This window comes from Hippocampus comes, unplaced genomic scaffold, assembly GCF_001891065.2.
Source record: "Hippocampus comes isolate QL1 unplaced genomic scaffold, H_comes_QL1_v1.1 scaffold353, whole genome shotgun sequence".
Taxonomy (NCBI): Eukaryota; Metazoa; Chordata; class Actinopteri; order Syngnathiformes; family Syngnathidae; genus Hippocampus; species Hippocampus comes.
The window spans coordinates 44,390-65,956 of NW_017804981.1; the positions used below are offsets into that span (position 1 = coordinate 44,390).

General features: G+C 44.0%; 2 protein-coding genes across 6 annotated transcripts; both read right to left on the reverse strand.

Moving 5' to 3' along the window:
• Positions 1-409: 409 nt before the first annotated feature.
• LOC109529801 (zinc transporter ZIP12) lies at positions 410-6,296 on the reverse strand. Of its 4 annotated transcripts, none has more exons than XM_019893282.1 (12): positions 5,417-6,296; positions 3,620-3,922; positions 3,362-3,557; positions 3,095-3,237; positions 2,843-3,011; positions 2,564-2,736; positions 2,226-2,369; positions 2,097-2,162; positions 1,838-1,892; positions 1,599-1,757; positions 1,343-1,530; positions 410-1,036 (listed from the first exon to the last, which is right to left on the reverse strand). In XM_019893282.1, the coding sequence occupies exons 1-12, from the start codon at positions 5,648-5,650 to the stop codon at positions 908-910; spliced, it is 1,959 nt and encodes a 652-aa protein (XP_019748841.1). In that variant the 5' UTR covers positions 5,651-6,296; the 3' UTR covers positions 410-907. The 4 variants fall into 4 exon arrangements, with proteins under 4 accessions (XP_019748841.1, XP_019748834.1, XP_019748826.1 ...); XM_019893275.1 differs by having other exon boundaries at positions 1,838-1,895; XM_019893267.1 differs by having other exon boundaries at positions 2,097-2,369.
• Positions 6,297-6,555: 259 nt separating this feature from the next.
• On the reverse strand, positions 6,556-21,048 carry mrc1a (mannose receptor, C type 1a). 2 transcript variants are annotated; one of them, XM_019893245.1, is made up of 29 exons: positions 20,908-21,048; positions 19,688-20,089; positions 18,739-18,912; positions 17,399-17,554; positions 17,211-17,324; positions 16,795-16,935; positions 16,122-16,301; positions 15,888-16,045; positions 15,641-15,757; positions 15,444-15,559; positions 15,235-15,383; positions 14,595-14,794; positions 14,269-14,384; positions 14,118-14,199; positions 13,128-13,272; positions 12,961-12,999; positions 12,438-12,666; positions 12,052-12,152; positions 11,704-11,843; positions 10,827-10,932; positions 10,018-10,190; positions 9,749-9,854; positions 8,623-8,855; positions 8,366-8,531; positions 8,136-8,288; positions 7,942-8,058; positions 7,707-7,865; positions 7,190-7,222; positions 6,556-7,115 (listed from the first exon to the last, which is right to left on the reverse strand). In XM_019893245.1, exons 1-29 carry the CDS (start codon positions 20,975-20,977, stop codon positions 6,880-6,882), a joined length of 4,311 nt encoding a protein of 1,436 aa, XP_019748804.1. In that variant the 5' UTR covers positions 20,978-21,048; the 3' UTR covers positions 6,556-6,879. The 2 variants fall into 2 exon arrangements, with proteins under 2 accessions (XP_019748804.1, XP_019748795.1); XM_019893236.1 differs by having other exon boundaries at positions 9,749-9,857.
• Between the last annotated feature and the right edge of the window lie 519 nt (positions 21,049-21,567).

Genomic DNA, 21,567 nt, shown 5'->3' on the forward strand with positions numbered 1-21,567 from the left:
AATATATATATTTGCAATTTGTTCTATGTGCCCCACCCCACTAGTCTAAACACAATCGTTGAGTTAATATTAAGTTTGTGGAATATGAATGTAAGAAAGTAGGAAAATCCACTCTTTTTTATCCATTTCACGGCCATTCATTTTATCCCATACTCGCACCTGCAGTCGACGAACTGACGTCATAGTGCCCAGGGGCTCAGCTTTCGAACCTCACGTGACCAAATCCGGAAAACAGTACTAATGATTGAGTGGGAACTACAGTATTAGCAATTGGCAAACCAGCTAAATGTTACGTGACCAGCACAAACCAAAATTATTATAGTTCACAAAAACTAACAAAATAACAACAAAATCTTGCCCGAAATAAAACGAAAATGCTTAAAAAAATCTAACTAAAACCACATCTTACGTTTATAAAACTAATTAATTTTATTTCTAGAGAATATATCCCGTGACGTATTATCAGATATTCTTACATTACACAGTTTTATAAAAACATATTAATGATACAATTGCATCAACCCAGTAACCTATTGTTACAGTACTTAAGGTAAGGCTATATCGAAATGGCCAAAGTACTTAGGAAAAAAAAAACTCAGCATTTTTTTTTTATTTTTTTTTTTATGAGGACCATCTTGCAGTGTCACTGGAACGCCATCTGGTGGTGGAACCTCGTGCATTATCCCAATGAATACATCTGGCTTTTCAAGACAAGAGATTACACCGATGGAGAGGAATATGTCAAATATCATCAGTTTGTCGTAAATAGGCAAAAAGTGGCTGACTCCTCCCACATGTTCTTTTCACTTGCAAACATGTGCTACTCACCAAGTTCAGGTGCGCGGTGGTAAGCAAAGTAGACGCCTCCATAAGAAATCCACATTTATTTGTCGTGATTATGATAATACTAGAATTTGAGATCATGTTCAAAGAGTGCAAGCAGCAGGAGACAGGCCCAACCTGACACGAGGCCAACATTCTGCAGAAGGAAGGCAGTTAACGGTCGTCCGCTCCGCAAGCGACTCATCTCGGGAAGCTGGCGGAACAAAGAAAAGGAAGATGGAGAAAAGAATCTATTAGCTTATTTTTAATTTCAGACAGGAAGCCTGTAGTATCTTATGAATATATTGTTCGCCTTAAGAAGGTAATGTGTTAGTTACATACTACTTTAGACAAGTAGTATGTTGTAATGCAATTGCTAACATTAGCTAGGTCACTGCCGCAAAATAAGTAGCGCATCGTAGGATCTAAGAGAGAGATGCTTATTGCTAGCTTCTAACAGGTAGCATATTGAAGCCCCACTGCTAGCTTAAATTCGGTAGCATGTGGTAACTTATCTCACCATCTGCACTAGTGACAAGTAGAGGAAAATCCCCGCGGTCACTGCAAAGATCCACTGCTGCACCTGTGCCTGAGCCGAGACGAAGAGTCCAATGTAGAGGCCCGCGAAGGCCGTCAGGGCGCTGACAAAATTCATGACCACGGCTGTCTTCACGGGGAGTCCGGAGCTCAAGAGCACCGCAAAATCTCCTAAAAGAAAAAAAAAATAATGATAAATTCAACAATTCCTGACCTTGGATGGTGGAGTAAGTCCTCACCCATCTCGTGGGGGATCTCGTGGCACAAGATGGCAACTGTCGTCGCCATGCCAGTCTCGGGCGACGATGAGAAGGCGGCGCCCACCACTAGGCCGTCAGCAAAGTTATGGAGACTGTCGCCGACGATGACCATCACGGCCAGCAGGGGAACGCCACGGCCTGAGGAAGCCACCACCACGTTGGGTTGTTCAGGACTTCACCGGAACCTTGCTAGCGGACCGCTTTGGTCTTCAGCTTACTTTTTTCCGAAGGCCTCTGCTCTGGAGATGTTTCTGCGTCTTCATCCACCGGTCCCTGCTAGAAAGTAACACTTTGAGTGGCTTGTTGCACGTACAAGTAGCTACTTTGTCATATTGCCTGTGGTTATTTTGCTTGTAAAAAAAAAAAAAAATTAAAAAAAAAAAAAAAAGAAAGAATGAAAAACAACAGTGAGAAAATGTGACATTTTCCAGCCTCCCTTTTAAAAGCTCTTCAAAGTACAACCGTAACGAGCCTCACCAGCTGTATGGTAGAGATGGACTTGCCCCTATGGGACGGACCCTCGCAGTTACCCCGAGAGTGGCTCTGAAGGGCGAGAAGAAGCAAAAGGTGCTTTGAGAACTCCAAGCATTTTTGTCGGGAACTTACATGTCCGTTTGGAGGAACCAGGAAGGAGAAGATCCTCTCCATGAGGAAGAAGCAGTAGATGCCGGCCACCACGCCGACAATCTTCCACAGGTAGTCCGTCCGCTCCGTGAGCTGTTCCTCATCGTGTCCATGGAGGCCGAGGATCTACAAAGGCGGGAAAAAAACAAATTCATTCATATAAAATCCTGATTGATCTTGATCCCGGCATGTCTATGGCTTCTCGCATTACTGTTTGATTGCTTTTAAGATAGCGGATGCTCGTTGTTGAACTGATTTTTATTTGACATGTCTTGGCCCTGAACGCCCAACCATTGGTTGACTGTCCGTGAGCGTCTCACCTGCGGGATGAGGTGAAGGAGGGCATCGCCTGAGAGGGTCCCCACGGCCAGGCCTACAAAAAGCTGCAAGATGAGCGTGTAGGTCTCCTGGCAGGAGTTGAAGAAGATCAGGCAGATGCCTAACATGGATCCCAGAGTGATGAGCAGCACCGCCGCCGTGCTGTAGCCATACTCTTGCCAAGATTAAAAAAAAGTGAAGATACAGTCATATTTTTTGATCGTTACTATTTTGGAATCATTAAAAATATAGGGAAGGAAACAGGAGGTCAAATGTCTCACTCTCAAACGCGGTGGGAGATCCTTTAACGTTGCGCTCTACCGAATCGCACGCATTGCCGAGCAACTGCTGGATGATGGCTGGGCACATTTGTCCAAAGTGCTCCTTCGAAATGGGCAGTTGTGGATTCAGAGCAAAAATATACACCAGCTGATTGGCTGAAAAACACACCTGTTAGGATTCAAAGAACGACACAACCCGATGAGCTCTCGGCGTCTTCTAAAGTTCGCCTCCGCTTCGTCGGAAGTGTTAACCTGCGCCCAGTTTCCGGCTTCGTGGTTGCAATTCTCTGGCGAATGCCCCGACTCGCTCCGTGAGCTTCGCCTCTTTCTGCCGTGAGCGTGCGGTTTTATTCCTTCTCCACCGACGCCGAGTTGGCGAAGCAGCGCCTCCAGATCTTCAAGATAAAAAAAAAAAAACGATTTACAGGCGTTGAAAAAGGGGCACAAAATAGCGAGAGCAACTATGTTCTAAAAATACTAATACTTAAAAAAAAAAAATGTTGAAAAATGACATCTCACCTAAAACTTGGAGTTCACTGGTGCGATTGAGGGAGTGAAAGATGTAATTGGTAAAAAACGCCGGCGGTGGGAGGTTCCTCTGAGCGAAACAGGGACCCTGCAGGAGGTGACTGATGATGGCGGCAGACATTTTGGCTGCGGACGCCATCGTGGCGCCTTCTTTCACGTCTTCGAGCAGACGCGTGGCGTCAATACACTGGACGAGATGATACACTTCAGTTTCTTCAATCCAGTAAAACTCTAATGGCAGTTTCTAACCTGCAGGTTGGACATAGTCGAACTTTCTTGTCTGGAGAGGTTTTTGTGCTGGTTGATGATCTGAAGAATTCCCTCCAGTTCACTCGACGAGAGGACACCGCTTTCCTCCGCTGCGTGGAGATCGGTGAGAGCTCGCAGGTAAAACTCGTAGCTCCGGGTGGCCGAAGGAGATGAGCGGCACAGCTCTCGAAGGTTTAAAATGTAATACAGCAGAAGAGCGGAGAGACGCTGGAAGTCGTCCTCGGTCAGGAACGGCTTCCCGTCATCCTCCACCACGGATAGCGCCACGTCCGGTGGAAGGCACTGGAAAGAAGAGGGTGATTTGTTCGAAAAGTCTATCATGGCACCTTGTCCCCAGAGGCAGCGGGTATCATTATCGTAACATTACTTTTGTTCTCTTATAAAAGGTACAAACAAGTCCTTGTTTCGGTCTTGTCAACAGAAACGGGTCCAGTAAGAGCTGACTTTTGACCTTCAAAGGACAATTTGGTTCTTGGTTCTACTTTGTCAACCAGTCCCCAGAAGCGGAGGTTGAGTAGCAGTACCATATTGGCCCGAATATGAGACGGCCCTGATTATAAGACGACGCCCTCTTTTTCAAGACTCAAGTTTGAAAAAAGACTTTTTGAACACCAAATTAATTTTTATACAGAAAATAATTACAGTACATCTGAAACAAATGATTCTAACAATATATTTGAGAGAAATATGTTATTTTGCCTCATTCAAATGTTAATATCTGAACATTTAAATATGTAAACTAAAGTGCAATCACACTCGGAAATGAATGGCTTCTGGTTTTTGAAACGTAAATGACATCATAACTTCTCCTCAGCTGCCGGTTAACCTGGCCGATCTTCGATCCACTTTTCTCCAGATTGTCACGACGTTTCTCCATTTTCTGTTATCTCTTCAATTATTTTCGTCTCTTTTCTTTCTTACCGCTATTTTTTGTTTTTCTCCTTCGTGCTACCGTTATTTTTATTTTTATTCTTATTCTTCGTGGCAGGGGTTCGCTTTGGCCTGGGGAGTCAAGTTCAGCATTCGCGTCAATGGTATCTGGCGCCATCTAGCGTCATGAATGGGTATAATGTCTAGACCCCGAATATAAGACGACCCCCACTTTTTCAGTCTTATTTCAATGCAAAAAACACCGTCTTATATTCGGGCCAATACGGTATATTTTTAAAGGTACAATCTGGTCCTTGCTCCTACCTTGTCACCTTGACTTTTAGGGTACAATTGAGCCCTTGTTGAGACCTTGTCCCAGGTCGAGTATGAGTCCGCTTCTGACCTTCAAAGTACAATGTCGTCCATGGTCCTGTCTCATTCCCAGAAACAGGTGCAGTAGCAAACCATTTTGTCCTTGTAGGTACAATATAAACTGCGATTCCGGTAAAATGAACCTTTAAAGTGGACCCAGTGATTCTTGGAAAAACTGGTTCATTGGATTTGGATTTGAAGGAGATTGTTGTCTACCCAACGAAAACACTAAGAGGGTTGGTGAAGCACTAAATATTGAGAGTAATCTTTTCAAAAACAAAAGAATTCCGAAATCTCATAAGGAGGACTCCTTTCGAAGCTCCGGACGCCATTGTCAAGCCACCTTGCAGCGACGTGAAGTAGCCGCGAGTCCACTCCATGGGTTTTCACCGTGTCAAATGCAGGGATGTCCCAAAGAAAGCCACTTAGCATGAATGAGCCATAAAAGGTTAAGAACGTAAGCCTCACATTCCAGTCTTGACAAACACACAAAGTTTTAAGAAATAAAAGTTGTTTTGTTGGAGATGGGCCTACCTTTTCACAGACTGTGAGAGATGTACCCGTCCTCTCCGGGCAATTCACGGCCAGAAGAATCGCAGAGACCAAGATACCGACGTGGTTTTTCTGTAGGTGCGCCTCTTCATCTTGATCGAACGGTAGATCCAAGACTCTGAGGACGTCCTGTAGATTAGACTCCGCGTGCGCTCTTGCGGGCAGACACATCAGCAGAAGCAGAAAATGAAGAACTGCAAATCCCTGGGAGCACATGTTGCTGTCGAATCTTCCCGAGATGAGGTGACCATCCAAACGCGGAGTCCGGAAGAAGGGGACGGGTGGGCGGTGGGGGGGGCGCTTGGCGGTCACCCTCCGCTTGAACTAACCCTTACAGTGCAGCCAAAAGCCGGGGCCCTCAGTCCACAACAAAAGGATTAGTGCAGCCAGTCAGAGAGCCACGGGGGCAGGGAGAGGGCGGCGGGGGGTGAGGGAGGAAAGCATAATTAGTATTTCGGAAAAAAAAATTGTTTGGCACTCAAGGCAAGGGGAAAAACAATTCACTTAATGAGATCACTGGGAATGCTTTATGGGGCACGGTACATCAAGTACATCTCTCCTAAAAGTCCTTAACATCAGGTTTTGTTCATGATCACCGCTCGTGCTGGTTTTTTTTCGTCACGAAAATCACTTTTGAACATCCTCCCACTCCGGGTCAAAGCGACCGAGCAAAGTGAGGAATGTTTGTGAAGCCAAACTCTACCTGTCCAAAAGGTGATAAAAGCCCACTCGTTGGCTATGTGGGTAGAATTCAGAGTCCTGGAAAAAAAAAAGGGTAATTATTGGAAGTAAGCTCTTGAGGATTAGTTGCCATGGAGAGAGTTGCCTAGTGGGCAATTTGGAGGTGACTGAACGGCAGAGACGCCCACTGGAGAAATATTTAGCTGTTTTGTTTTAATAACCTGGTGGAATATGTGTTAAGAGGAGCACAAACATTTTTTTTTTTTAATCAGGCAGATTCGAGCATCTTCACTACTTTTGGATCAAAGACAGCGTTTATGAGAGGTCACTTAAAGATCTGAGAAAAGGCCCGATTGTCAGATGTCTCGAAAAGATGATCCTATCGTGTGCGCCGTGTTGGAGTGAGTTCTTGTTCCCTCGGGAGAAAATGACCGTTTTAATTTTCAATCTAAATTCTTTTATTGAATCTATTTACAATGTCAGCCAGCGGAGAAAAACAAAAGACAAAAAAAAAAAACGTAGCCAATTAATTTAACAAAAGCATCTTCAGATTATCTTTACCCTTGAAGCGCTGTTGTAAAAACAAGAACACATGATTCTTCAAAGTTAAAAAAAAAAATCCTATGTACACTTCTTTTTTTTTTTTGGAATCACATCTTTTGGAGTGTCACGTAGTGCAGTTCCAGTACTCACATAGATTATTAAAATCGGGGAAAAAAAATCGAGTTTGTCATTAGCACAGATTAGCGGCCGATGGCGTCCGACTACGCTTGTTCATTCTGCTCAATGTTGCCCACCAGGCTCTTGGTATCCACCAGAGCTCGGATGGGATTACTGAAGTACAACTTGTTGATGAAGGTGGACTCCCCCGAAGGGGCGGGAGTAGGCATCTTTTTCCGGAAGAACAGGAAAGCGACCAGTCCCGCCAGGGCCAGGACCACCAGCACCACGGCCGCGCTAATGCCAGCGGAGCCATTGGACACCTCTTCCATGATATGAGCTATTTCACGAAATGTAGAATGTGAATATTGAATAGTGTTGAACGTTATGGACGGTATGTTTTTCAATACTCACCAACAGCTGGAGGCTTTTCTGTCGGCGTGATAACTGGAAAAATTTGGCTCGGTGTTAGTAAACTGCCGCTCTTTTTTTATAAGAGCAAATACACACAGTATTCGTGTGACAAAGACTCTCCGTAATTTCTCCTAACAACCTGGGCTAAACTTTGCTCATCCACCAAAGACCTTAGAAGAGTCTATATGTATTCCTTCAACGTAATTCCTTGACACCAATAAATACGCTCTTAATACTCAGGACTTTGGCGCCATCTTCTGACTTCTACCAGTGTTAAAAAAGTCCCCCTCCCCCCCAAAAAAAAAACAATTAAAATAAACACACTTCACGGAGAAAAAAAAAAGACAAATTGTGAATAGCGAACTGCAAATAGGCATGGGTTAAGTGTATGTGAGGAAGAGAAGGGGCCCCCGGAGAAAGCCCTGGAGCACTCCTGTATTGATTGATGATTACTGGGGGATGAATTATTTAAGACGAAAGAACTGTGAAGTCACAACCGACGGAAAAGTGACTCTACCTTTATTTGTTTTGCAGATGTATGAGCGATATCTGCTGCAGCTGGTGGTTTTCCATTTCCCGCTGTCGGAAAGGACGTCCACGCACGACTCGGATGCCGGCATGCCCGCCTTCCAGTTGGTGTAGTCCACTGCGCTGTTGTCAATCCACAACCACCGACCTTTGACAATGAAGCTCTCAGACTTAGCCCCACCCAGAGTGGCCATGCGGACGAGGTGAACGAGCGCAATTCTTACTGTCATGTGTTTTGTACAAGCCGATCCAGAAGCTCTTGGAGCCGTCCTGCAGGAGTTCCAGGTTTTGTTGGATGAAAAGACTCTCCTGGGGGTCCTCGATGCTTGCCAGAGATGCCCCTGTGGAAAAGCCAATAGGATGCACGATTTATATACCACGTCCCTCTGAAACAGTGGTAAAAGTCATTCCGGCATACCCATTTTCAGACATTCCACGGAGGCGTGGGCCCAGTTGTCCACAAGCGAGCTCAAGAAGGCGTAACAATGACCCCGGAAGGGGATCCAGTTTGCCTTATTGTTCTTTTCCGGACAACTTCCGGCCAGCTGAGGAGGCTCTGTGGGTGCCAAATCTACGAAAAAAAAGGAAGTCCTTGCAGAGACATTAAGATGGCGGCGAAGTCCGAGCAGAGATTTTTTTTCCCCGGACCTGGTGAGCTCTTGCAAAGCGAGTAGTAGGTGTTGCTGCACGCGGCCGTCTTCCAGGTTTTGTCGACGTCCATGTACACACAGCCATAGTTACTCTTAGGCTCGTCTTTGCCCCATTTGGTGTACGACAGGAGCCACTTGTCCACCCACTTGTAGCGACCTCCCGTCTGTTCGGGGGAAATCACAATTTGAAGCTCAAGAACTTTCTATTGAGACATTTTACGATATGTTGCTATGCTGCTCGCGCGTCTCCTTTACCACATTGCTGTTAAGACCGATCCATACAGGCTCCTTGAGCTTGGAAATCTGCAGTATGACGTAGGCTTGCGCCACGGGGTTGAGTATGCTGGCCAGCTCGGAGTCATCCGCCTGGCACTGCCTGCGGGCCTCGTCCCAGCGCATCTTCTGCGTTAGAAGCTTGTACGAATCGTTGCCCAGCTTGTAGAAGGCCTTGGATGACACCGTGGTGGCCGCAGGCTCGATCTGGGTATCTTTGGAGACGAATCACGTTAGTCGGTTTGATTGCTGACCCCGATTGGAACTGTAATAGTTTAAACCATCAACATATGTTCAAACCATGGAAATAAATGGAGAAGGCAATGATGATTGATTTTTTTTTAACGAATATTTATTGAGAAAATAAAAAGTCACATTTTTTAGATATTTTTATTTCGAAAAGCTTGTTTTTTTCTGTGAATATCATTTTTTTAAATGAAATATTTTTTTAAAGAGAAATTCTAGATTTTTAAAACAAGTCAGTGCAGCAAACTGTACATTAAAAACATTAAAAAAATACATGAAAATATCCGCGATAGTCCATTTTTGCCCAATGTTTTTTAAAAAGGGAAGAAATAAGGCCAGCAGCATAAATTAAATAAAACATTTAAATGATTACAAAAGGATTGTGAGCTGTTGAATATTTACAGGAAATGATCCCCTCACCAAAAGTCTGTTTGTTTGTTTTTTTACGATCTATTCTTTTAAACAGCAAATACTATATTTTTCTAGTTTTTCAAAAAGGGCCGCTAAATGTTTTTTTTTTTTATGATCGTCATTCAAACTATATACAGAATACACATTATTTTCAAGGCATTTGGGGGGTGGGATAAATAAATCCAGCAGAAGAAAAAGTTTTATACCAAATTATTTTTCGAAATACTCCATTTGACTTGCTGTAGATTTACAGCCTTAGAATAAAAAAAAAAAAATCACAATATATATTTTAAGAAAATAAAAAACTTAAAAAGATGAAGCTTGATGCCAAAATGAACCCCCAATTTTTTTTCTCGAAGTTGCAATATTACAAGCAGTACGTCGAAACCACCCGAACTGAATACTTTATTATAAAAAATGACGATGCTAATTCGTTGCTGGCATTACTAACCGAGGTTCCTTTTACAAATGAAGCCGCGCTTTTCCCCACAATCGTCCACCTTCCAAAGTCCAATTTTTTTCGGAACGCTGCCCACCATCATCACACAGTCAAAAACCTGCTGAGAAAGAAAAATACAACGGCGTCTTTAGATGCTAATTGAATGCTAACACGTCGTGAGAAGCGCCATTGGCATGCTAATGATTAGCATTGCTAATCGCGGTATTGCAAATCTTAATGCATATTTACACTTGTATCCAGTTAATATGAAGACATAAGACCTCATTCATGAAGGAGTAGCGCCCCTCCGGCGTGGATGTAGGATGTCCTTTGGCCCAGTTGGTGTACGACACGCCTCGACCGTCCGTCCACACGAAGTGCATTTCCCAGTTGATGTCGTTCATGCCGAGCCACAGGTCCTCCTCGTACGTCAACATCTGAGTGGTCACGAAAGCTGAACGAAGAAAATTTGGGCATTTATGATTAAACGCAATTTTTGGGAGTGTAGATGCATTTTTTTTGGGACAGTTGTCTCATTTCAACCTGTGCTTGGTATACATTAAACACGTATTAAACACTTGACACCAATTACTGTACGACAGTAATCCCTCGCTATAACACGGTTTATCTTTCACGGCTTCGCCATTTCGTGGATTTTTTTTTTTAACAGCGGATTGCGTTCTGCATTCTGAAAGAGGTTGAATCTCTGTTTTCCTTCAATACAGTATTGTATTTTACATGTAATCGTTGTTTAAAAAATTATGTAGGGTGGTTGTTCGTCTCTGTGTGCCCTGTGATTGGCTGGTAACCGGTTCAGGGTGTCCCCGCCTACTGCCCGAAGACAGCTGAGACAGGCTCCAGCACGCCCCGCGACCTTTGTGAGGATAAGCGGATCGGAAAATGGATGGCCTGTACTTTCCTATTAAGACAAGGCTTTGGTGGCATCCTGTGACACTATCAGGAGAACGTTTCACAAATTCTCAGGGCATTGAGTCGATCACATTTTACCTCTCATCTGAGCTTGCTACACCCGCTCACACAAGGCTTAGCAGTCCAATGCAATCGATTCGAAGACCCGGCTTTGGCGTACCTTGCTCCTGCTCGCTGACGATAGACACCAGATTCCCTCCCTGGTTTTTGCAGTAATCCCTGGCATCCAGCCACGTTTTTTTGTCGGCGTCCACGAACTTGAAGCACTGTGCAAACCAGATAAGAAGTCAAGATAACCAAAGAAATTAATCACCAGTGAGAGGTTTTCTCATTTGAGAGGAAGGACTTCAAAGAGGCGCCTGTTTGTCCAGAATGCTCCAACTGCGAGGTGCTTTGGTCCAACATAAGGTGGCTGATGTTGGCTCAAAAAAAAAAAAAAAAAAAGTATTGCCAAAATGTAGTCAAATATAAATGATGTGTTTGAGGTCAGCTATTAGAAAACGGCAGTTGTTTGTGTGCATTCAAACTCTGCCTGTGGCGAATGATTCCCGGAATCCTCTTGCTGCTTTGTTGGGGACTTTAATCTCCACCTCTCGCATGCTAAACGCTTTCAAACTGTTCATATTAATTGATCAATACTGTAATAGTCAAAATACGCCATCCTTACTTTCTAATTTTGAAAATAATTTTTACTGATATGAGTATTACAGTTATTTGTAAATTTCCCCAATGTGGGACAAATAAAGGATATCTTATCTTATCTTATTTCAAACTGTTAACCCTGAAACAGTAAGAATTGTTTCGAAAAAGAAAAATATATGTATTTTTTGGAACTAGGACTTTTCTGTTTCAGCATAAGAGACGTAGAAAACCAGTGTGGCATGGGAAAAAAAATCATTTTAAATTTAGTGATGACATCAAAATTGCCCATGAATTGTTTTGAATGATTGCACTTTGTTCCAGCTACAGTTGTGGTTCAAAATGTTCTCGAAAAAAAATTGACTTTTCCCGGAATTCCTCCTCCTCCTCCCGCTTACCTTGCCTTGGAATGCCAGCCACTCCGGCGCGCAGCCTCCCTTGGGCTCGGCGGTGGGCATCACGGTGGCGTTGACGAACACGCTGCTTCTTTTGCATATGGATGGCAGCTCGATGCCACAGTTGATGTCGTTCCAGAAGCCTTCGGTAGACACGCACACACCAAAAAGAGTTTGGCATAAAACCTACGTTTTCTATTTTCTCTTCTTTGTTCCTTCTTGTTTTTTGGGGTTAAAATAATCATTGCAGGCTAAAATGAGTTTCGAACCTTTTGAAGTCCTACTTGAGGTGCGGGTGCGAACTGATATGTTGTGAAGCACTTTTCCGAGCAAACACTGCGCTGAGCTTACCCATGCTTTTGTATATGGTCACGCAGTTTTCGTCATTGTTGGCAAAGTTGGGCTCGTTTTGTTCCCAAGCCGTGTAGGTCACCGGGGTTTCATCCAACCAGCTGGAAGAAAAATGAGAAAATGTCCTGAAATTATGCATTTTTGGGGCAACAATAAAATAATCATAATAAATAAATAAGTTTTCTCATAAGATTGATTTTTTTTTCTCAAAAATTTAAACAACAAAAAAAATTTTCTCCAATGACACATTTTCTTACGTTGAAAAAAAAAAAAGTTATCTTCTAGATTTATTTTTCTTGTAATCTTACCAATGCTTGTCTTCAAAATATACATTTTTATCACCACAATTTTCCATCATTTTGATGGAAAAATACATTTGGAATTACCTAAAGGACTGGTCGAGATTGACAGTTAGGCCTATGTAGTATTGATCATGAGGGCCCTTCACGATCTGTTTCCAGAGGAACATTCTCTCGCTCTCCCCCGTGATGACGGCCAGATCGGCGAAGTTCTTTTTGCAGAAGGCCCGCGCGGCCTCCATGGGCTGCTCGTCCATGTTGATGAAGTAATGCGATTCGTTGTAGAGCAGCCAGCCGTCCTCGGTGGTGTTGAACGCTGCTCAACGGGGGGAGAATCCGCGGGGTCACATTTAAATTTTTATTTATTTTTATTTTTTAACGGCTTTGGAAAGTCACAAAAACTGCGGTTGTTGGTTTATATTCAAACTCTTCTTATAGTTGGCATGATCGTTTTCTGCATCTTAAAAAAAATAAATAAATCATCTGAAAATCCGCATCTTAAAACTGGCAAGATGATGACTTTTTTTTTCTCAACTTATGTCAGTTTTGGGTGAAAAGATGGCAACTTTATGATAAGTATTTTCCTCTCAAATATCAATTTTTGTCTTACTTGGCATGCTGATGACAGGCTCGGGTTTGGGAGTCACTCCTGCAAATATAACAACGCATTAAAAAGGGCAACCTTTCGCTATTTATGGAGATGACGGCTGCTGCTACAAGAATTTAGTGTGTGTGTGTGTGTGTGTGTGTGTGTGTGTGTGTGTGTGTGTGTGTTACCTTTGCCTATCTGGCAGAGCCAGTCGTTGTAGAACTCGCAGTGTCGGTCATTCCAGTGTCGTCCGTAGTAGGTTTGAACTTCTGTACAGTGCTCGGCGTCGTTGTAGTTGTTGGGCTCCCCGAAGCCCCAGTTCTCAAAGGCGTACTACAGCACACGGTAGTATGAATAATAGTAATGATAACTTATGACAACAGACACAAGAGAAAAAGTGTTAGGGGCATGGTAAAAAGAAATTCCGAGACTCAAGTTGTATGCTTGGAGAATAAAGAGATATATTCAAGAAAAATTTGCAACTTTTTTGTTGGTTTTTTTTCTCGTAAAAATAATTCTCAAAATTATGTGTTTGTCAAAATCATATGATTAAGATGCGCATTCCCCCCCCGAAAATGTGTGATTTTATTTGTATAACATTCCGACTTTTTTCATCAAACAGATGTGACTTTTGAGATAAATGTCATAATGAGAATTTTATTCTCATTATATTTTTCAGGAAAATGTATGACTTTTTTTCCTCAAAATTACTCTTTTTTTTTAATTGAAACTGTAAAAAAAAAGTAAGACTTTTTTCTTTTTTTTTCCAAACAGTTTATCCAGCTTTCACATTTTTATTTTTGTTTGATGAGTTTTTACCCCAAAATATATAACTTTTTTTTAACCACAAAATCCCTAATATGATAACACTACAATATTTTTTCTTCGAATGTATACATTTTTCTTTTATGGAAGATGTATGATATTTTTCTTGAAGCAATCCAACTGCACGCCAAAAATGAAGCACTTTTATTCCTGGGAACATTGCCGCTTATTCAACTGTTAACCCGGAAGATTTTATTTTTTTCTTTTTTAAAGGCATATACCGTATATAAATTTTTGGGTGACTTTTTTGGGGGTTGGGCAGTGTGTCCTTAACAATACCTAGTACAAAAAGTAGCATTACAAAAAAAAAAAAAAATTAAAATTTTTAAAAAATAAAGGCCGGCGGTACCCACGGGTGATCCATCACTCCAGACAAAACCTTCATTGGGGCCAAGTAGGCTCAATCCGATCCAGGCTGCGTCTGACGAATGAAACCTTTACAGAAGTACAACTCCTTAACACACACAACAAGTTGACCACACGTGCGTGTGCGTGTGTACGTACTGCGCATTGTTGAGGTCCTGAGCTCCATGTATGCTCATCAGGTCCCCGCCGATGTGCATGCAGAACTTCTTTGCTTCATGCCAAGTCTTCTTCATGTCCTTAGTCTTTTTGTACAACTGCAAACCAGGGTTACGATCGTTTGGGATTTTTTATGATATTTCGTTTTTGATTTCCTTTTGACTTTTGGTCTTTTGGAATTGAGTTAAAAATTAGTTTAGAGAACAGGTTTGTTAGTTTTTAGTCGTTGGATTTTTCTCTTGCGAGATGAGCTCGTACTTGATTGAAAAAAAAAAAAAATTGCAAGTTGATGTCGTACACGCTCTCACCTTGTAGCAGACGTTCCTGTCGGCCACGGGCGTCCAGCCGGATGCGCAGCTGAGGGCGGGCGTGGTGGGCGGCACGGTGGTCGCTTGAGCACCCACGGCAGGTTTCTTGCAGATGTACTTCTCCTTGCTGCCACAGCCGATCACGTCCCACAGGCCGGCTGACGTGCCTGTTGCCAGGGCAACGCAGCCCACTCGGCGATCTGGCGGTGCAGAACACACACACACACACATATACGCACCAGTTTTCTCAAAAGCCAATTGCGCTTTATAATCCGATGCGCCATATATATGGATCTATATTATGATGTCTTGAACATAGTATTTTAAATGTTCTGTAGGCGCTTTGTTACAGCTGCAACGGTTATGAAAGCTCTGTATAAATAAAGCCGTATTGTATTGTATTCCTGTAGCGTGGCTCCATCTAGTGGATGTATAACGCAACCGCAGCCACTATTGTGGCTTCTATTCGATGCGCCTTATAATGTGGTGCACCCTATCCATGAAAACAGTTTTAAAACAGGCCATTCATTGAAGGTGCGGATTATATTGCGAAGGGCTTTATAGTGCGGAAAATACAGAATATGTATGTAGTTCAGGTTGATTGACAAAAAAATATCAAAGTCCAATCAGAGTCCTGTACCTGGCATGCCCACGTTGAAATGAGTGAAGGAGACTTTCCTCTGACTGGTCCAAATGAACGTGTGCGTGTCTTCTTTTTTGAAGAGTCCCATCCAGAAGTACTTCTCCGGCCTCAGGCCCACCAGACTAGTCAGGAAGGCATTTTCGTACCTTTGGGACGAAGAAGTAAAGTCAGCAAAGCACGATGTGAGGGAGCGTGCACACTCATACCTGTTGGTCACATCGAGGAGGTTTCCTCCATCCTGCGAGCACGCCTGTTTGGCCTCGTCAAACGTTTTCTTCTCAGCGCCAATGGTGTAACAATATGAGCCGTACCTGAGCGAGCCCTAGAAATCAACAACAATGTCGTGACTTGTGTCACAAAAAAAGAAAAAGGGGGCATTGGCGATTTTGGGAGGCTCCCTCACGAGTTTGCATCCCGGGTTGCCTTCGAGATGGGTTCCTTCGGCCGCTCTGGAAGAGGCTTTCTTCTTACAAATGTACCCGTATGGTTTCTCACACATTTTGTCGGCCCACTTGCCGCCCTGAAAAGAGAAGCGACCATCTGAATTGTTTGAATTTGTTTTGGCCACGGCAAGCTCGTGCTCCCGTTTGCATGCTTGCTCCCACACTCCCAAAACGAGCAAGTTCGGTTGATCCGAAACAAAGGCCCACCTCTCCCTGGATGAGTACGCAGTCCTCCTTCAGGTTCCCGGCGTGGGTGGGCTCGTTCATCATCCACTGGGTGAAGGTGACCTGCGAGCGGTCGGACCACTCGAACAACATTTGGGTCCTCTGGTCATTCAAGCCGATCCACAGGACATCCGTCGCCACTGAAAATCACGACGTTGCTGTTTGCGAAGATTTTTGGACTTATTTCATAAATTGACGACGCTTCACGTGTCTTACGGTATCCGGATTGGGCGATGATGAAGCTCTGCTCTTCGATGTTGTGGATGCTGGCCAGATCGGCGTCATCCCTGCGACAGGCGGTTAAAGCGTCCTTCCACATTTTCTTGCTCCTCTCAATGAAGTAACAGTTGCCGCCGTAAGCGACCCAGTGGTTGGGGCAGAAGCTGGGCTGCTTAACTGCATCCAAAGGATTAGATTTCGACAGTTCTGGCGTTAATTTGGCAAACAATCCAGTTTCGGCACAAATGAAATGACTGCTTCCAAGCAAAACGGTGCACTCGCTTTATCTGTTCAAGCATTGGTTTCCTAGAGTTTTTGTGGGTCTGGTCATGATAGACGCGATGACCGAATTTCATGCGGCTGAATTTGCCCAAAAGTCCAAGCAGGTGCGACCAAGGCTTGGGAACCCCAAAAATGGTTGCTTTGAACCAAAACGGCACACTTCCCAGGTCTTTTTTTTTTTTTTGTCTGGTCTACTCCTGATAGATATGTCGACCAAATTTGTTGCTGCTCAGTATACATTTGGAGGGATGATTTTTGGAGAAAGCCCATAGGGGTGCTGCCAAAGCCTGGGAAATCTCAAATGTTTTTTTTTTCCAACCAAAATGGCGGACTTCCTGCGTGTTTTCAGACATGGATTCGACGCATTGGCAGGATGGTATTGTCTTACTGGGCGGTGGAGGAAGACTGGTTGAGTTCCCTTTGCGGCAAATGTATCCCAGCTTCTTGGTGCAGGTGCTGGTCTCCCATTTGGAGGCCTTGCCGGCATTCAAGGTGGCGCAGTTCATTCCGGGATCGGATGAGGGGTGACCTGTTGAGAAACGCCGACCGGAAGGCTGGTCATAGATTTGTCCAATTATTCGGGATAAATGTGAACGTGGAGATGACACAACTTTTACATGCAACATAATTGGAGGGTTAACATTTCAAATGGGTCAAGCTTCCTGTTATGTCGCCTAAATTTGACGGAAAACATATCACGCTATGTAAAAGAGGGGCTTCAACTTTCAAATGGGTCAATTTGACCCGCAACATAAAGTTGTCCTCTACTTCCGGAATGAAAATTACAACATGTTATTGACTGACCCGGTGCCCAGTTTAAATATCGAAAGGGGTTCCCGTTGCTCCACTGCCATCCGCCCTCAAAGTCCAAACTGTTGAGTCCGATCCACAAGGCGGTTCCCAACATGCTGGTCAGTCCTACGTGGAGTCAACAAGCCTGTCAGTGTGCGTCCCGGGTCACATGGGGAGTTTGTCGGCCGTTTGGGTGGCACCTGAAATGTAGGACTGCTCGTGGAGCTCCACAATGCTGAGGAGATCCGCGCCCTGTTGCTGGCAGCTCTTGCGGGCCTGGTGCCAATTCAGCACGGCCTGGGCGTTGCGCTGGTACTGGACTCCCGTCACCGGGTCCGTGTCCCAGCCAGACGATGCTGCGGTTCAAATCGAAACCACAAAAATAAATAAATACATAATAAAATAAAATTACATTCAAATTGAGAATGTTAGGGCCAGATGTTTTCACATGTTTTAGTTTTCATATTTTCATACTTTTATGAAAGGTTAAGAAGGTAAAAATGTGGAAACCACAATGGAGACAAAATAAAAAATAGTCCCCATGAACTCAATTATTCAACATTGACTAGAAGTTGCCCATTAAAAAAAAAATGTACGACATGTTGATCAAAGTTTTATGATGCCAACATTGAAATAAGCTATTTTTACTCCAAGGGGGGAAACAGTCTGTTGGACTTTCCGGTTTAGCTTCAAATTCTCACTTTGAGCATTTCAGGGACAGCGGTTAGTTACTTGAGTGGACAGCTAGTCAAATGTTGTTTTCTCTTTTCTTAAATAATCTTAATGTCACAGTTGTGTATCGACTTGAGAAAAACACTTGAGAAAAAAAAATCCTGATGTAGGTTATCATTATTTGTGCATGACGGGGTGAAATAAATCCTCCACTGATTTTTTTTTTGCCCCTCAGCAACAGCAATGACATTGGCGGATGGTCAATAGAGGGCGCTAGAGTGCCGCCCCACCCAATCGCCATCTTCCTTGACTGAAAATACACCAAAAAAGTTATTTTAAAATGAAATAATAAAATAAAACGTCCGCACTGTTGTAGGTTATTTTGCTGACATTGTTTGAGTGCTTGTAATAGTGCGAGATGCCACACTGAGCGGTGATTTTCCCGGGTCAATTTGACCTAACGTGTGTATAATCATCCAGACACCAGTGGGGAAAAACTGGTTAACTTAACTCCTCCAAAAGTTGTTGGCACTCATTAACAAGCAGATGTTTTCCACGTGAATTATTTCACTTGTTTTTAACCGGACAATGGGTCAGTTTGACCCGCATCATAATCAGAGGGTAAAAATGCACACGAGCCGATTTGCAGTTATTTTGCAGACGTTGCTGAGGGGATGAGAGGATTGTGGGAAGAGGAAAACAAAGACTGTTGACAAGTCAGGACAGGGCTGTCGTTCTGTCAAGGGGGTCATAAACCTCAATTGTTTGCACTGACCTCTTTCTAGGGCAGAAAACGGCACAAAAACAGTCATGTTTGAACGCCAGGACTTCTTGTCTTACTGTATTATCTATTTTTTTGCGCTCTTACCTCTGGTGGGACAGAAGCCCCACTTCTTCTCGCTGTTGTAGTTGGCCTTGGTGGCGCACCACAGCTGCCCGTCGGCCCGGCCTGCCTTGGTGCACTCCGAGTACCACTGCTCACCGAATTTGAATGGGAACAGGCACGGGGCGCCGAAGGAGTTGCCCCCGATGGTAAAAATCTCTGTTGGGGCAACAGATAGAGCAGTGCCTCATATTAAACTGCAATACGGCAATCATATTCGGCATTCTTTTCAGAGGATAAAGAATATATGACTGTCTGCCAGCATGTGTTTCAGCAATGGTTGTGTTCAATTCAGATCTGAAAGTGTTTTGCTTTGTCTTTCAGAATAAGAGCACAAAATTGTAAATTTCCCCAGTGTGGGACAAATAAAGGATATCTTATCTTATCTTATCAAAACAGGAAGTCATATGTTAACAATGTACACACACCGGTTTCAGGCATATGTACACAATTTTGGCCCAAAAAAGGGCATCCATCAGCAGCATTATTGCAAAAAATAAAAACAGAGTTCTGTGAACAAAACAATAACAATTATGAAAAGTGCAGAAGTGAAGTTGTAGTGGATATTAAACAAACTTCTCCTGAAATATAAGGTTTTTTGTGATTTGCAAAAAAATGAGAGATCAAGATAAAAAAGATTTTTTGGGGAGTTTTAGCCATCGACAGCAAATGCCAACATCATCTTTTTCGGCCCCCCCGTTGACAAAATATTGCCTGGTGCTTGAGCACCACTTTAGGATCTACGTGCCCGTTTTATCCATCAATCCATGTTGTGAAAAGGAAAATGTGCCCTTTTGATTTTGTTTCCAGGTCAGTGAGGCAATTCCAAACATTTCGAGGTCCCTGCCCGCTCTAAATTGTCTATTCTGTTTGTCTGGAGTTGTCCTGCGATTGACGACCTCTGGGTTGGACTCCAGCGCACCCGCCCACCTACCTTGATAGCCCTTAGCGCACAGGTCCAGATGCGTCCCATAGATCTTCCATCGGCTCCACAATCCCGAGCCCTTGTAGATCATCACATTCTTCTCATTGCGGTTCCCCCAGTTGAAGTGCAGGTCACGGTCCCGCAGTCCGAACAAGGTCTCGTTTTTGCACTGCCAGTGTTGTAGCTCACTGGCCTCGTCGCACTCGAACAGCAGGACCTTGACCCAGTCTTTGAGCTCCACGGCGCCCAGGCACAGGTTGAGGGACAGGCTGAGCAGGCGGTCCGCCGAGGCCCAGCGGAACTGCTGGTCCTTGGCGTGGGGTTCGCACCTGGACAGCGTGACGGAAGAGGCGTGGAGGACCTTCACGCACTTGTTGTGATCCTGGTTGAAGATCAGGAAGGAGCCGCTGTCTATAGCACAGAACGCAAAGTCACGGCTTTTCCGTGTGCCAAGCTCAAACGCGGTGCAAAGAAAGCCGTTTGAACATTTATAGCACGTGTCAAAGTCAAGGCCCGGGGGCCAGATCTGGCCCGCCACGTCATTTTTTGCGGCCCGCGAAACCAAATCATCGGCGTCAACTTCCATGATTCTTGCTTAAATCTGTTCTGAAATCTCAAATTGTCATGCGTAATAAATACCGGTGACATTTTGCAATCATTTTGTTCCCACATTATTTCTCACTTGAGAAATAATTGAACAACTACGGAACTGATTTCAACACTCGTGAGCCATCATTTTTTTTTTTGTGTGTGTACAAGTAATAATACGATGCGGCGATGAAACATTTATTCGCTTTCACCGTCTTAACGGCCTACCGTGGGAAGATGTAACTCCAAAGTGGCCCGCAACAAAAATGAGTTTGACACCCCTGATTTATAGGATCCCATATCCTACTAGTGCAGTGAATTTTCTTTGTACTAGTATGCGCTTTGTCCTCACTTGTTAAACAATTCAGCATACTCGTAGAGCGACTGATTGTTTTTTTTTTCCCACTACTGCCTTCAACTTCGGTGTGGCATTTCTACGCAGTAGTACAAAGACTGTCTTACTGGTGTCATTTTTTTTTTTTTGCCCACAAGTAAACTCTCAAGGCCACAGATGCAACTAAAACATCAAGAAATTCAATACTTGAGTACACACTATTTGTGACTTCCCACCACAGCGAAAGGCCAAGACACAAACTCACAGTTCTGCACGCAAAAAGTTGAAGAGCGCCAACAACACGTACCGACATTGGCCGCCACGGCACTCAGGAGGCAGAGCAGCGGCAGCAGCGGCGCGGCGAGACGAGGCCACATGATGGTGGTTGTCGGCAGGGCGTCCGGCGGCGAAGTGGCGAGCTGAGCGGCGGCCGCCGCCACGACTCCTCTTCCTTGGACATCCTGTCACATGGCGCTCAGAGAGAGAGTGGCTGAGAGGGCGGCAGGAAGGCAGCGGGGAAGCACTACGAGAGGTGAGAAAAAACTGACACTCGGATATTATTAAGGCCCAATCGTCGCATTTGATCGTGAAAGTTAAGACACGTTGGTGCTCAATCATGGGTCAATTTGACCCGGTACATATTTAATACTCCAGGAAAGTCAGCTACAAAATAAATCTCATTCTCAACTCAACTTGCAAATATGCTGCTTTGTTTCTCCGGTCGATAAAACAGTTTATGGGTCAGTGTGACCCGCTGTACTCCCATTTTGGGGGAATATTGGGAAATACTCAGAGATGAAATGCACACGTGACATTCTGCGTGTCAATTTGACCCAGAAACCACAAATCTGAACTCTTATTAACCCAACTTGCATATACTGGGTGAGAAATGAACCATTAGAAGGTGCATTGGATATATTGTTAACTGGAGACTGGATCAGTTTGACCTGCAACACAATAAAGTCCA